At 35.4% G+C, this 12607-nt stretch overlaps 1 protein-coding gene across 1 annotated transcript in view; it reads right to left on the reverse strand.

Annotated features, from left to right (window-relative positions):
• The window catches only part of LOC134838869 (uncharacterized), a 20119-nt gene continuing 7512 nt past the window's right edge, over positions 1-12607 (reverse strand). Inside the window, exons 7-13 of the mRNA XM_063854163.1 lie at positions 10224-10355; positions 9438-9697; positions 7708-7953; positions 7095-7209; positions 5266-6769; positions 4696-5027; positions 1-410 (exon numbers count right to left, since the gene is read on the reverse strand). Coding sequence (XP_063710233.1) covers positions 197-410; positions 4696-5027; positions 5266-6769; positions 7095-7209; positions 7708-7953; positions 9438-9697; positions 10224-10355 — 2803 coding nt within the window. The 3' untranslated portion in view covers positions 1-196. The remainder of the gene's footprint in view (positions 411-4695; positions 5028-5265; positions 6770-7094; positions 7210-7707; positions 7954-9437; positions 9698-10223; positions 10356-12607) is intronic.

Consider the following 12607-nt stretch of genomic DNA (forward strand, 5'->3'; position numbering starts at 1 on the left):
TTCAATTAAATCATGGACCGTTTGAAATAAATTTTTGTTCAATAATGGTGACCGGAAACAATTACATTGGCATCGAAACCGGAAGATTTGAATCCTCAAAAATGTTTTCTCGATACTATATAACCTAAAAGAGTTTCTAAATTTTTTTTCTAAAGCTCTTTTATTTCTGAAGCATCCGTCTGTCAGTTGCAGATATCTACAAGTAGTGCACTCTATTTCTGGGCGATGCTCCAGTTCGACTGGACTGCTGTTGTTGTTGTTGTTGATAATGTTGTTGTTGTTGTTGTGGCAGCTGGCTGTAATGTTGACTCATCTGGTTGGTCGTATTTGTTTGAGCACCAGAAGGGGGTGGTTGAACTTGATCTCCGGGAGTTGGGGGTTGTCGTCGAGGCATTCCATGAGGCGCAGTTCTGAAACATATTTTTCGAATAAGTGTATAAAGAAAAAATAAAAAGCAATCTCGTTTTTGTTCATCATATAATTATCAAAACTGACAAAATCAAAAAGTTTGACAAAAAATGTCCTATTTAAGATTAAATTGGTACTTGATAACTGAAAAATAGATTTTTTTTAGTTATTTCAGTGTTACTGAAGCTGATTGAAATTGGTGAAAATTGTTTGGTTAAGCTTCACATAACATACTAATCTCTAATTGCATTATGTGTGGCATATTATCATGAAAAGAGCAATATTGATAAAACTTTAAAAAAAAAAATCATGTTGTTGGCTTGTCAGCTCACCAAATTTTAACACAGAGGCGAAGCTTCGCTTCGCAAACACTAGCGAGAACACGACAAAAAAGCAGCTCTAGAAAGCTCTATAAGAAAAATAGAAATAGGTCTCGAGTTAGCAAAATTCGGTTAGGTCTAGGATTCGATCTGCGACCTACTGAAATCAAAAGATCTTGAGTCTGACGCACTCATCGCCCAGCCACGCAAACTTAACTACCACCAAACACTAGTCACGAATAAAGCAGCTACATATGCTTATAAACTGCCAATGCCATTCAGCAAAAGTGGCATCAAATACAAATAGACACAATTTTGCATGTAATATTTTGGAATATATCTAACTAAAGCATCCACTTTAACTTGGCAGGTAACAAATTGCAAAACATAAAGCCACATTATGTATAAATTATGTATATCAAAAAATGGCGAGATATATTGAGTAAAAAATTTCTGAAATCGAGTTTTTATGATTGTTATACTGTTTGAACAAAAAACTTCTTTCGGTTCATTTGTTGAATTAAAAATGCAACAACTGATTAAACTTATTACTATTCAATTGTCAAAGCACATGCTATCAAAAAGCTGTGAAGGTGCCCCAAAAATGGCACCAAAGTTTGCGACTTGTGTTAGAAAAAAGAAGATTCTGAATAATACACTAAGTTGATGCTAGTATAAAGGCTTAAAACAATAGATCACAGGTGCGGATCGAGAACTTTGTCAACTTTCGTGGTGACTTTTCTGCTTAAATTTTTTTAGTTTCACCTAATTGATTTTATGAGCTCCCTCAAATCCTCATGAAGACCTTATTTGGACCAAATTGGCCCTTTTTGACCTAAATCCGCAAATTTTGACCTAAGATTTTGACCTAAACCCGCAATTGATAAATCAAACAAAAAAACTACTTAATCAGTTTAAAAACCATTTCTGGCACTTTTCCTTTCAACCTCGTCATCGTCATAATTTTCTTGATAAATGCATGGCAATAAATTGTCAGAGGTCGAAACTGGTTGCAAGCAACAATCTGCCACTTTTGCAAAAACGACAACTCGTCTCAAAGCAATTCAGAATTCGAATTTTTGTTCCGACTTTCGATATGAAAGTGACGGAATATTTGTGCTCGGGTGGGTTTTTTTTTCTTCAGACAAATTTCGACTTTTTAACTAGCTATTTTTGACGGAATTTTTTTATATCATTCAAAAGATATTGTTGTCCTGAACTTAATTTTGAAAAGATATTTCACCTGTGATCATTTTTTGTAAAGTTATGGGGGTTTAAAGATTGCCATTTTGGCTAAATTGGGACAATTAACGCGCGATATATTTCGCGCTATTAACGCGTAAGCGGAGATTTAATCAGTTTTGAAATCGTTCCAAATTGGTTGAAAGAAGCTTATTTGCCATAATTGTTTTGTTACAATGAGCGAAATCTATTCTTATAAACTTCATACGGCGTGTGGGTGGATGATTTCATAAAAAAATTTCAAATTTTAGAAAAAAAAATTTTTCATTTTTTTCTTATATTTAATTTTTTTATGTTACTACTGCTCGATAAACCTGAAAAGGCAGTCGGAACATTCAGGGCTTTGCCCTGATACGAGCAGTCTTGTTATATTTCGAATTATTTATCAACTTATGGCAAGCATCTCGATTAACTGTCACTGGGGATTATTTGCAGACACAAGGTGTAGGCGGTGGTGTGTTGACTAACTCAAAACTTCAATAGCCTACAACTTTCTAAACGACAAGTGTATCGACTTGCATAAAAATCATGCAGAACTCAATTTTAAAAAAATTGGTACACCAATTGCTCTCGTAATAAACATTTTCAATAAATTGTTAATTGAAACGCTGATATTTTTTGTTACAAATATTTTTAAGAAATCTGCACACAAAAATTGGCTTTGCATTGGCTTTGATCTGTCTGATTTATAGTCAGCATTATAGTCAATTATTCAAAAAATAATAGCAGAATTATGCCAAAAGACAAAAATGAATACGATTAGATTTCAACTTGTGATTTCAACTTGTTAGACTTCAACTAGTTTAGTCTGAAAAACGAAACATTTTGAAAAAGAATTTATTTGATAATTATATTAAAATGCCGCATTTGATTGACCCCTTATAAGTTTTCTGTGATACCACCAAAAATCTCCAAAATTAATTTCTCAAAATAAACCCGCAAGCTTATAATCCTATATGCTCCATCTCAGGAAAACTCAATTTGCTCTATTTATATGATATTCAATGACATTGAATGAAAATTGATCTCATATTTTAAAACCACCTACAGTCACTCACTACACAGTCTTTATTGAATTAAAAATTAAAAACTTTCCAAATTGTTTCACGCGTGAAAATGTCAAGACTAGCATTATTCTCTAAATTAAAACTAATTTTGTACAGCTAAAACACACAGCTCCCTAAAATAGATTAATTTTGCATGTAATAAATTGAAATTTAAATTGTTTATAATTTCTGCATTTCAAATATCTCGCAAAATAAATGCATTCGAAATTTGTTGATGAGGAATTGTAAATGCTATAACGTTAATATGAAGTATTGCTAGCTTAAACTTTTTAAAATTATTTCAAAATCATCAGTTGAGTTACATTATTGACAGTCCAAATACAACCTACGGAAAATTGTTGTTCAAAAGACCCATAATCTTTCTTTAGTTTCATGCAAACTCATTTTTTGATAGACATTTATGAAATTGTTTTATACGTATGTTTATTTCTGGATTTGAAAAATTAGTATTTCTGCACCGAAGTCAACCCAGGATACCTTTAAAAAACAGTCATAGAATATCTCACCTAACCACACAGACATCAACAAAACAAACTAAGATGTCGCTATTTGTTAGCAAACTATGAAAACCGATTGGCAATTAAACTTTTCTTCACTTGAGTACTTTACCTTTCAGAAAGTATGGAAAATTTCCGTCAAGTTTATTAATTAAAAGTTGGAAAGTTTTGTGAAGAAAAAAAACGAGCGAGAATTAGTTTCCGTTTCTTTTTTGAGAGTCAGAAACTACAAAACTTTGCAGAAAGTTTCAAATTTTCAATCACTATACTTAAGTTTGATCACTGATTTTATAGGGGCATTAGAATAACAGTATATTTTTGAGTGAACGAGAAACAAAATTTAGAGCGAATTTGAAGTAGAACGAGACCTCTTGTATATCAGGGCGAAACCCTGACGGTCATGACTGCCCCCTAAACTATATCGAATATTTTTTGGGAAAAAATATAGAAAAACTAGAAGTTTGGAACAAAATCAACGATGCGAGCATGAAAATTTTAACACGACCGATAACAAAATTACCAATTAACACGAGCCGTACGAAATTAGCACGACCGATTAGTTAGCCTTTATTCAATTTGGAACTATTTTTCGCCACGCATAAATAATTCGCGTTAGGTTTCAGGATTATTGATAATGTCTTCAAAGTGCACATAAATTAGTTCAGAGCATGGCCAAATTGGCAATTTTCAAACTCTCAAAACTTGGCAAAAATTGATTGCAGGAAAATTATCTTTTTAAATCTGATTTGAGGAAGTCGTTATCTTCAATGATCATGAAAATTTTTCGATTAAAAACTATTATTTTGATTGCCAAAAATTTCACAATATCCATATAAAGAGGCCTAGTTGTGCAATTTCGGATTTTGCCGATTCCGTAGTTTTGGGCGTGCGAACTGTCACAGAATCCATAACAGCAGCAACATATTTCGAAGTTTTTGATGGCGCTGATTTTGTGGCCAATTTCATAAAACATAAAAACCACTTAAACCTTTGTTTTTAAGGGTTATGTAGCAAACCAATTGAGCAACAGAAAACGTTACAGATGCGGTTGCTCTTGGCTAATGAGTCATCTCTCTCCGGGCATTTAAGGAAACTGCTACAAGACCCGAACCCCTGTCTCGACTATTCTTGTTTGCTCGAGCACTGACATGTGAAACGCACCTTTGCTGAGTGGTAGTTGTCTGTTGTTGTTGGCCACCAGATGCTTGTTGTCCGGCTGACATCTGTGACATGATCTGCTGCTGTGCCTGTTTGATTCTCGCAATCGACGGAGACGAAGGGCGAGGAACCCGAGTACCTTGAGGAGTTGCAGCTCTTCTGGCGACAGCTGCCGACCCTGAGGATCCCATTTGTGGGTTCCTGGGACTCTGTCTTGATGTTGGGTTCTGATTGGAAGGCTGATGTGATTCCGAGGACGCCTGTGATTGTCTGCTTGATGATTCGCGGGTTGAAGTGGATTCCTGTAGCTTGGCATGCGAAATAGCTTCCAATTCCTGATAATTTTAAAGTTGAACTCATTTTTTGAGCCCATTTCGGCTTACTTCAAAAATCACACGAGAAAAAAACTAGAAATTGTTTTTTCATGCTTTCATTGCCCCTCAAAATAGAAACTTATTTTCAAATTTACATGTTTTGAACCTGGTTTCAATTTTTATCAATATCAAAACGCATTCATAATGAAGCTAAACTTCCAGCTGAAGGATCTGTTCTTTAGAAAACGCATGATCAAACCTTGTCAATGGCATTCGTAACTTCCGCTTCTGTCATCAACTTCGCTGTGTCTTCCTGCAACAGTCTGTCAATCGCAGTGTCAATCTCATCCAGGGACCACGGCTTCTTCGCCAAATCATTCGAACTCATGATCTCGTCCGCATTGCTCCCGAGGAGATCCGAAGATGACTGCACCATGTCTTGTGTCTTGGTCGATCTCGCCGGCTTTGGCGATGACGTCAGAGGTCCCTCGGCCGACGCGTATTGTCGTTTGATATTCTGTAATGCACTGATTGATGGCGATGGTCTCGACGAACGACCTTGAGGGTTCGGTACATTGACCGCTTCGGCAGATTGACTTCTAAGCCGTGCTGGTTGATGTTGTTCTATTGACGCGTCATTGCTGACATTTTGACCTCCAGGAGTGTAAACAGTAGTCTTCGCCATCATAGCTTGTCGTTGTTGACCTATTAGAGGTTGTCGCATTCTTTGTTGCGGTGAAGACGATATTGACCTTTTTGCAGCCGACATGAAATTTTGACCTGTCGCACCATCCGGACTATCTTGACCTCGTAAAACAGGCCTTGCAGTGGGGTTATTCGGATCGAAAACTTTTGTAGACTGCCTTCCATGTCTAGACTCTGTTGTTGTGTTTGGTGAAACTTTTTCAGGTTCGCTTGTGCTGTTAACCGACCTCCTTTCGCGCCTAATTGGCTGATTCTGGCTTCCCTGAGCTTCATTAGTTGGGTTCGGATTGTCAGCTGCCGAAGCCATTCGTTGCTGTTGTGTCAAATTAGGCGTCCGGCTTCGTACCATAGATGCTGGAACATTTTCGGTTGCGCGTACCGAAAGTTTATTAGCTTGTTCCATCATTATTCGATCTTTCTGCTTTGCGGCAGGTCGGCTGCCCACCATCACTCGCGAGTTATTATAACCAGCTTGACTTTGGTCTTTGTTGTCATTTTGTTGTCGATTGCTATTCGGCTCAGGTCTATTTTGGTTGTTCGGGTTACTTTTTGCCAATGCGTTTCTGTGTTGCATAGCTGATAAGCTTATATTGGGTGAGCTAGAAGGCGAATCTTCAGTGTCACTCGAAGTGTTTTCACCTTTATCTCTCTGATCTTCTGGCAAATCACTGGCGCCTGATATATCTTTATGGGTATCATCCGTTGACAAATCGTCCCAGGAACCATGAGCTACCATCGGCTTCTTCAAGTTTCGATCCCCGGCCATCTCGGATTTCGGACCCCGTGTCGAAGCTCCTGGTGCTGCTCCTCGAACCTGGTTCTCGCGCAAACTCATCGGCTCATTGGAGTTCATGGGACCCTTGCGATGTTGGTTAGGATCCGACATCATTCTGCGAGCAAGTGCGGAAGCGGACTTGGACCCTCCGCCAATCTGTCGAGGAGTTAATGGTTGTTTTCCAGATATTCGAGGCGCTACACTGCTCCCAGTGCTGGTTGCTTCGGAAACTGAGCTCTCAACCGACTCAGCTGAACCTCGAAAATTTTGGTTAGCCCGCAACCTTAAATCAATGAAAGTATTGCCTTAAATCTGAAAGGTATTTTTTATTTCATAACTATCGAAAATGATCATTTTGCTTTGTTTGTAGAAGCAGCTGTTTCGCTTTTTGCCTAAATTAAGCAAATTGTTTGTTAAAGGACTTTTTAATTAAAAAAACTAATAAAGGAACCAACTTTAATATAATTATAGGATTGTTGGTCATAAAAATTGCTGCGTTGAGAGCGCTTTTTCAAATAAAACTTGCCGAAATGCCGTTTTTGAAAATATTACTCTCAAAGTTAGTCCGTATTGGTCTGTGAAAAATTAACTCTTGCTGGCAAGTTTACCTGACGAGTGACGAGACAGGCGAGGGGGGTCTGACTCTGACAGAGGTTCCCTTGAGGGGACTTGTCGAGCTCTCCTGCGACGCCTCGCTTCCCGAAACACTCTGGTTGTCTTCATCTGAAATGGTTTGAAAATATAAGAATGAATTTAATTTATTATTTGAAAATCCGCTCCCTCGAGAAAATCTTAGATCGGCCACTCTATAAATCTATCAGTTTGCAGGCGCGTGATGATAACCGGTCTTATGAGTCGTTGTTCTATAGTCCACTACATCAAGAGCTGATTTTTTCCAGTGTTGTGATTTTAAATAATTGTTAAAACTTTTTGCGTTTTTGGATATTTGGACCTTGTTTTTTTAAATTGAGTTAATAATTTCATATCCCGCTAACTTGAAAACTTACCGTAACAAACCAATCAAAAGGTACAAGCTGACCAACTTAGTCAAGCATAAACTTAAGTCTCTGAATGCTAGTATGAGCTTTTTTAGATTCAGTATCTTACCACTAGATCAAACTGCTGAAACAAAAATTGGTTCAAAAGCTTGATATACCTGTTTGGTGGGTGTTATTTTACTGAAGAGATTAATAAATTAGAAAAAAAAAAACAGAAACTAACTCGGTGTTACGCCTCTGTTTGGCGTTCCCCCATTACTAGCGTTGGAATTAACATTGTTGCCCATGTTGGGTCGCTGGGCCGTGGGTTTATGCTGGGGTGACCTCCTTCCCGGAATCGGTGAGGGGATTCTGGTCGACGACTTCGACATGGGTTTATTTGCTTGCGAAGGGTCAAGGTTACTGGGGTTTTCTTGGCTACTACTTCTTGTATTTGATTGGCTAACAGCTGTTTGCTGATTGTCTAAACCTTAAACATTGAGCAAATTATGATGTAAAAAAATTGAAAAATGTTTATTGAAAAAACAAACTAAAAGAAGGACAACTGGTTGCTGTGCAAATAGCGCAGAATGTTCCGACCATATTCTTGAAAAAAAATTAATTTGGGCGGTTTTTTGTGCGTGATGAGATGAGAAAACTGTAAGAAGACGTAGAGCCTTAGTTAAAGAGACATAATCGATAATAGTTGCTTTCAAAAAATTGATTAACAAAAAAAATAGAAAATTTCAGAATGAAAAAAACATATAGAATACTCACTAGGAGAAAATTTTCTCCCCAGAGCAAAAAATAGCAAAAAAACAATCCTCAAATATAAAGTCTTAGAGAAATCGACTACCTTGCTAATAAAGGAACAATCAGTCGCAATTTTTTGAGTTGTTATTCCAATTTTCGAACAACATGACGTAATATTTGTGCTCGAAGGTTTTTTCTTTAGAACAATTATAAGTTTATAACTAGCCGTTTTGAACAAAAATTTTATTGTCATCTGATTTGGCTAACTTGAGACAAATGACGCGAGAGAGATTTCGTGCTATTAACGAGCAAGCGGCTATTTAATCTACTCATAAATTGTTCCAAATTGAAAGGAAGCAATGAATTCGTTGTAACTAATAAGGTTTTAAACGCTAAGAACTTCATTTTTTCGTGAAAGAGCGTGAAAACTTTTAGGTAAAAAATATTTGGTTTCTTTTATTTCTTTGATGTTTTCAAAAACTGTTTCAACAATAATGAAGATCCGTCGAGAGTCTCAGGGCTTCGCCCGCACAAAAAACTGTCATAATCTTGCTTAACCACACAACTTGAAACTCCTTGAGCATGATATCTAAAATATAAGTTAATTCAGTTTTTTTATAATTGTTTTTGAATTAACGATTCAACTATGATTTTTCAAAATAACGTTGCAAAATTTGCTATAAAAAAGATGAAAAAACAAAGGCAGGCGATCTGAACAACGATCTTTGATTTAGTTTAGTTGACAAAACGTCCAAACTCAGAAGAAAAGCAGAAAAGTTTTTCGCGTTTTAACTATTGGATAGTGGTTGGTTTATCAAATTCCAAAATCCCGGTGTTTTTGTTGGTGAAAAATTGCTTTATTTTTTGCTTATAACTTTATAAACATTTTTTATACAAACTCCGTCAAACATTCTAAAAAAGTACAAAATTTTTCTGGTAAAGGTTCCGTCGTTTTTTGAAGGTCAGATATCAAAGCTAGTTAACCTCATTGGCTGGCTCTGTGAAAATGTGTTTCCAAAACTTATCGCGAGCATTTAAAAATTTTGGATCAATTTATTGCTTTATATTCAAGTCCCTGGTTACAGACATGTGAAATTTTGCCGGCTAGAATCGTATTCAACGTTTTTCTTAGGTTTTTTATCTACGCTATACTAAACTACGTTTTTTTCAATCTATGAGTTTTTCTTAAAGAAGTGGTTAAATTTATAAATCAATGTTTACTTGGCCTGTTCACGTTTTCAGTGGGTCGTCTTCCAGGCTGGTTTCCAATAGAAACTTTGTTTGAATTTTGATTCAGTGAATTCGAACTCGGAGTATTCGGCCGAATTTTTTGGGCTTGGTGTATTTGTTGTTCCTGCTGCTGCTTTTGTTGTTGTTGCTGCTGTTGCTGTTGTTGTTGGTTGATCATTTGTTGAGCATCACTCACAGGTGGGTTATTTGGGTACATTTTATACTCTTCTAATCTGTTGAGTGATTGTGACCTGAAACGAAATTATGGTTACTATATAAAACAAAAGTTTGAAAATTTTTTTTATTTGAAGTATTACTTAATAAGGTACATTGCAAAATTTAAAATAATCGTTCGTTGTTACTTCGAGTGGGAAGAAACTGAGACCACGATTCGCGTTTTTCTTGATTCAAGAGACAACCATGCTAGCGCATAAGTGATCGGTTGTTTTACCATACACTCAAAAAAAAAATTCGAAAAAAAAATTCTCAATGTCCAGAAAAACAAGTTGAATAACTATTTTACCTTTCAAACTAATATCCTCTTGTGTGTATGGATGAAATGAATGAGAAGTAGTTATAAGTGAAATAATTTAAGGGAAAAGCTTAATTTCAATCCTTTGTAGTAGTCTTTTTGTTCCAAAGTGATTCAAATTAGTCTTTTGTTTAAATCGTTTTTTAATGGTCAATGAGGTTGCAACATTTTTTGATAATTGCATAGGAACTGGCTAATCTGGCGAGATATTTAAGCGAGATGTGACATAGCGTAAACTATTTTACCTCGGAGGCTGGGGTTTGATATGAACCGCGGGTTGGTAGCCGACTGTCTGCGGTTTGACCTGCTGGGAAGTATTGTGCGGGTTATCGGAGGGGCTCTGCATCAAGAACAACTCGTCACAATTTCCAGGAGTCCTAAAAAAGATCCATTGTACGCGAAGAATTTAAAGCTTTTGATAATAAATGTGAAATAGGTGCTGCTTGAATCAGTTTTTCAATTTAACTTTAAGCAAGAAACTGAGATTTATAAAAACGAGATCACAGATTTGAGACTTTCAGAACTGAAAAATTGCAGAATTTCAAGTTTCTAATGGAAGTGCAAATATTTACGGCATTGATGGGTTGCTGAAAACACCAGAAATATTGCTACCAAAAGTTATCTGTCTCCCATTAAAAACGATTTAAATCCACAGAAAGTTTCCGACTTCAGTAACATTTCAGGCAGGGTTCGCATGTTTAAAACAAAGGTTGTTTTAAACACGTTTTAAACATGTTTTAAACACGTTTTAAACATAGCTGAAATTTAACGTTTGTCTTTTTCAGATACGAATGGCACGCAACCGCCTCTCAATCGAAAAAGCCAACAAATTGGCATTTTGTCTCAGACTTTTGCAGTGATTTTCAGTTTAGAGTTTTAGATTTTAGATATGTTTTAGATTTTTGTGCTTATGATATCAAATTGAGATTTTGAGTTTTCGACATGTTTTTGACAAACGATTTTTATGTTTATAAACGTTTAAAACATAATTTTTTCAGAATCTTGTCTTTTTCAGAACCCTGATTTCATGCTATGAGAAACCTCCCAAAAATCCCATCAACAACTTAATTCGTTAACCGCCCAAATTGGCGTTTTTTTTCGGGCAATTTACTGAGACAATTAATTTTATTTTCAATCTGCCTTAAAATTCCTCTGCAATCGAATCAGTGCCAACAAAACCGAGATCTAAAAAAAAAACATGAAAAATACAACTATCAAAAAAGAAACAAAAAATGTTATTTCAAAAATTTTTATAAAATCAGTCTATTCTCTTTGCACTAACACACAGACAAAACCTCAAAATTTTGAGATAAGAGAATCATGTTTTTTTTGTAAGTTTTGTGATAAAAAAAAATTCAATAAAATTTTTGTCATAATAGAATCATGAATCCTTTTTTCCGGTGAAGTGCAATATGCGTGAAATTGGCATTCTGAAAAATAACAGATATAATTAAAGATTTTATTTAAGAAGAAAAGAGACGATCTGTAAGTAAACGAACTATTCAGAATCTAATTAAGAACTATTGTTCCGACCATTGAAAATGGGGAAGAACTTTGTATCCGGGTGTGTTTTAATTTTTTGTTCCGACTTTCGTAACGAAAGTAACGGAATATTTGTGCTCGGGTGGGTTTTTTCCTCACAAAAGTTTCGACTTTTTAGCAAGCCATTTTTGACGGAATTTATTTCGATCATTATTTGACAAGATATTTCACCTGAGATCATTTTTCGTAAAATTATCGGGGTTTCAAGATTGTCATTTTAGCCAATTTGGTACAAATAACGGGCGATATATTTCTCGCTATTTAATCAGTTTTAGAAATCGAGAGATTTAATCCGTCTTAGAAATCAATAGAAATTGGTTGAAAGAAGCTTATTTGCCATAATTGATATTTTACAAGGAGCGAAACCTATGCTTTTGTACTTTATATGGCGTTAGGGGGATGATTTAAAAAAAAACTCAAATAAAAAAATCGTTTTATATCATTTTATTTAAATTTTTTTATGTTACTACTGATCCATAAACCTTAAAAGGCAGTAGAAACATTCAGGGCTTTGCCCTGATACGAGCAGTCTTGTATTCTTTTTGTTTTCCTCGCAAAATCAGGCAACACAAATAATCATCTGACTTGATTGAGTGATATATCATATGAAAGCCCTTAAGCCCGAACCGTATTAAATAATTTAGAAAATTTTTTTCCCAGTGTTGAGAAAAACCGGTTGAAAATTTTTTGATTTTTTTGTCATATTTCGAGCGAATAAAGCGAGCGAGCAGTCTTGATTTAATTGCTTAAAAGCTTGCAATAGCTTAACTTAAAACGTGAAAACGTAGTTTTTTATGAGTATCATGATTTCACTCAAAATTCTCAAAAATTTTCAAAAATTCAATAAACTGCAAAATTGAAAAAAAAAAGAATTTTGTTTTTGATTTTTTGTGTTTCTAGTCATTTTTCTACAAAAAATGTTCTTCAATTTGCTTATTTTACTATATTTTACTACCATAATTTTTTTTCAGCTTGTTTTATTACACCGCACCTTTTATTACACCAGCTTCTTTTATTACACCGCACCGACAATAATTTGAAAAAACTTTGTTGTATTGTTTCAGACTATGGTCGGAACATTCTGTGC

This window comes from Symsagittifera roscoffensis, chromosome 2 (genome assembly GCF_963678635.1).
Source record: "Symsagittifera roscoffensis chromosome 2, txSymRosc1.1, whole genome shotgun sequence".
Lineage (NCBI taxonomy): Eukaryota > Metazoa > Xenacoelomorpha > Acoela > Convolutidae > Symsagittifera > Symsagittifera roscoffensis.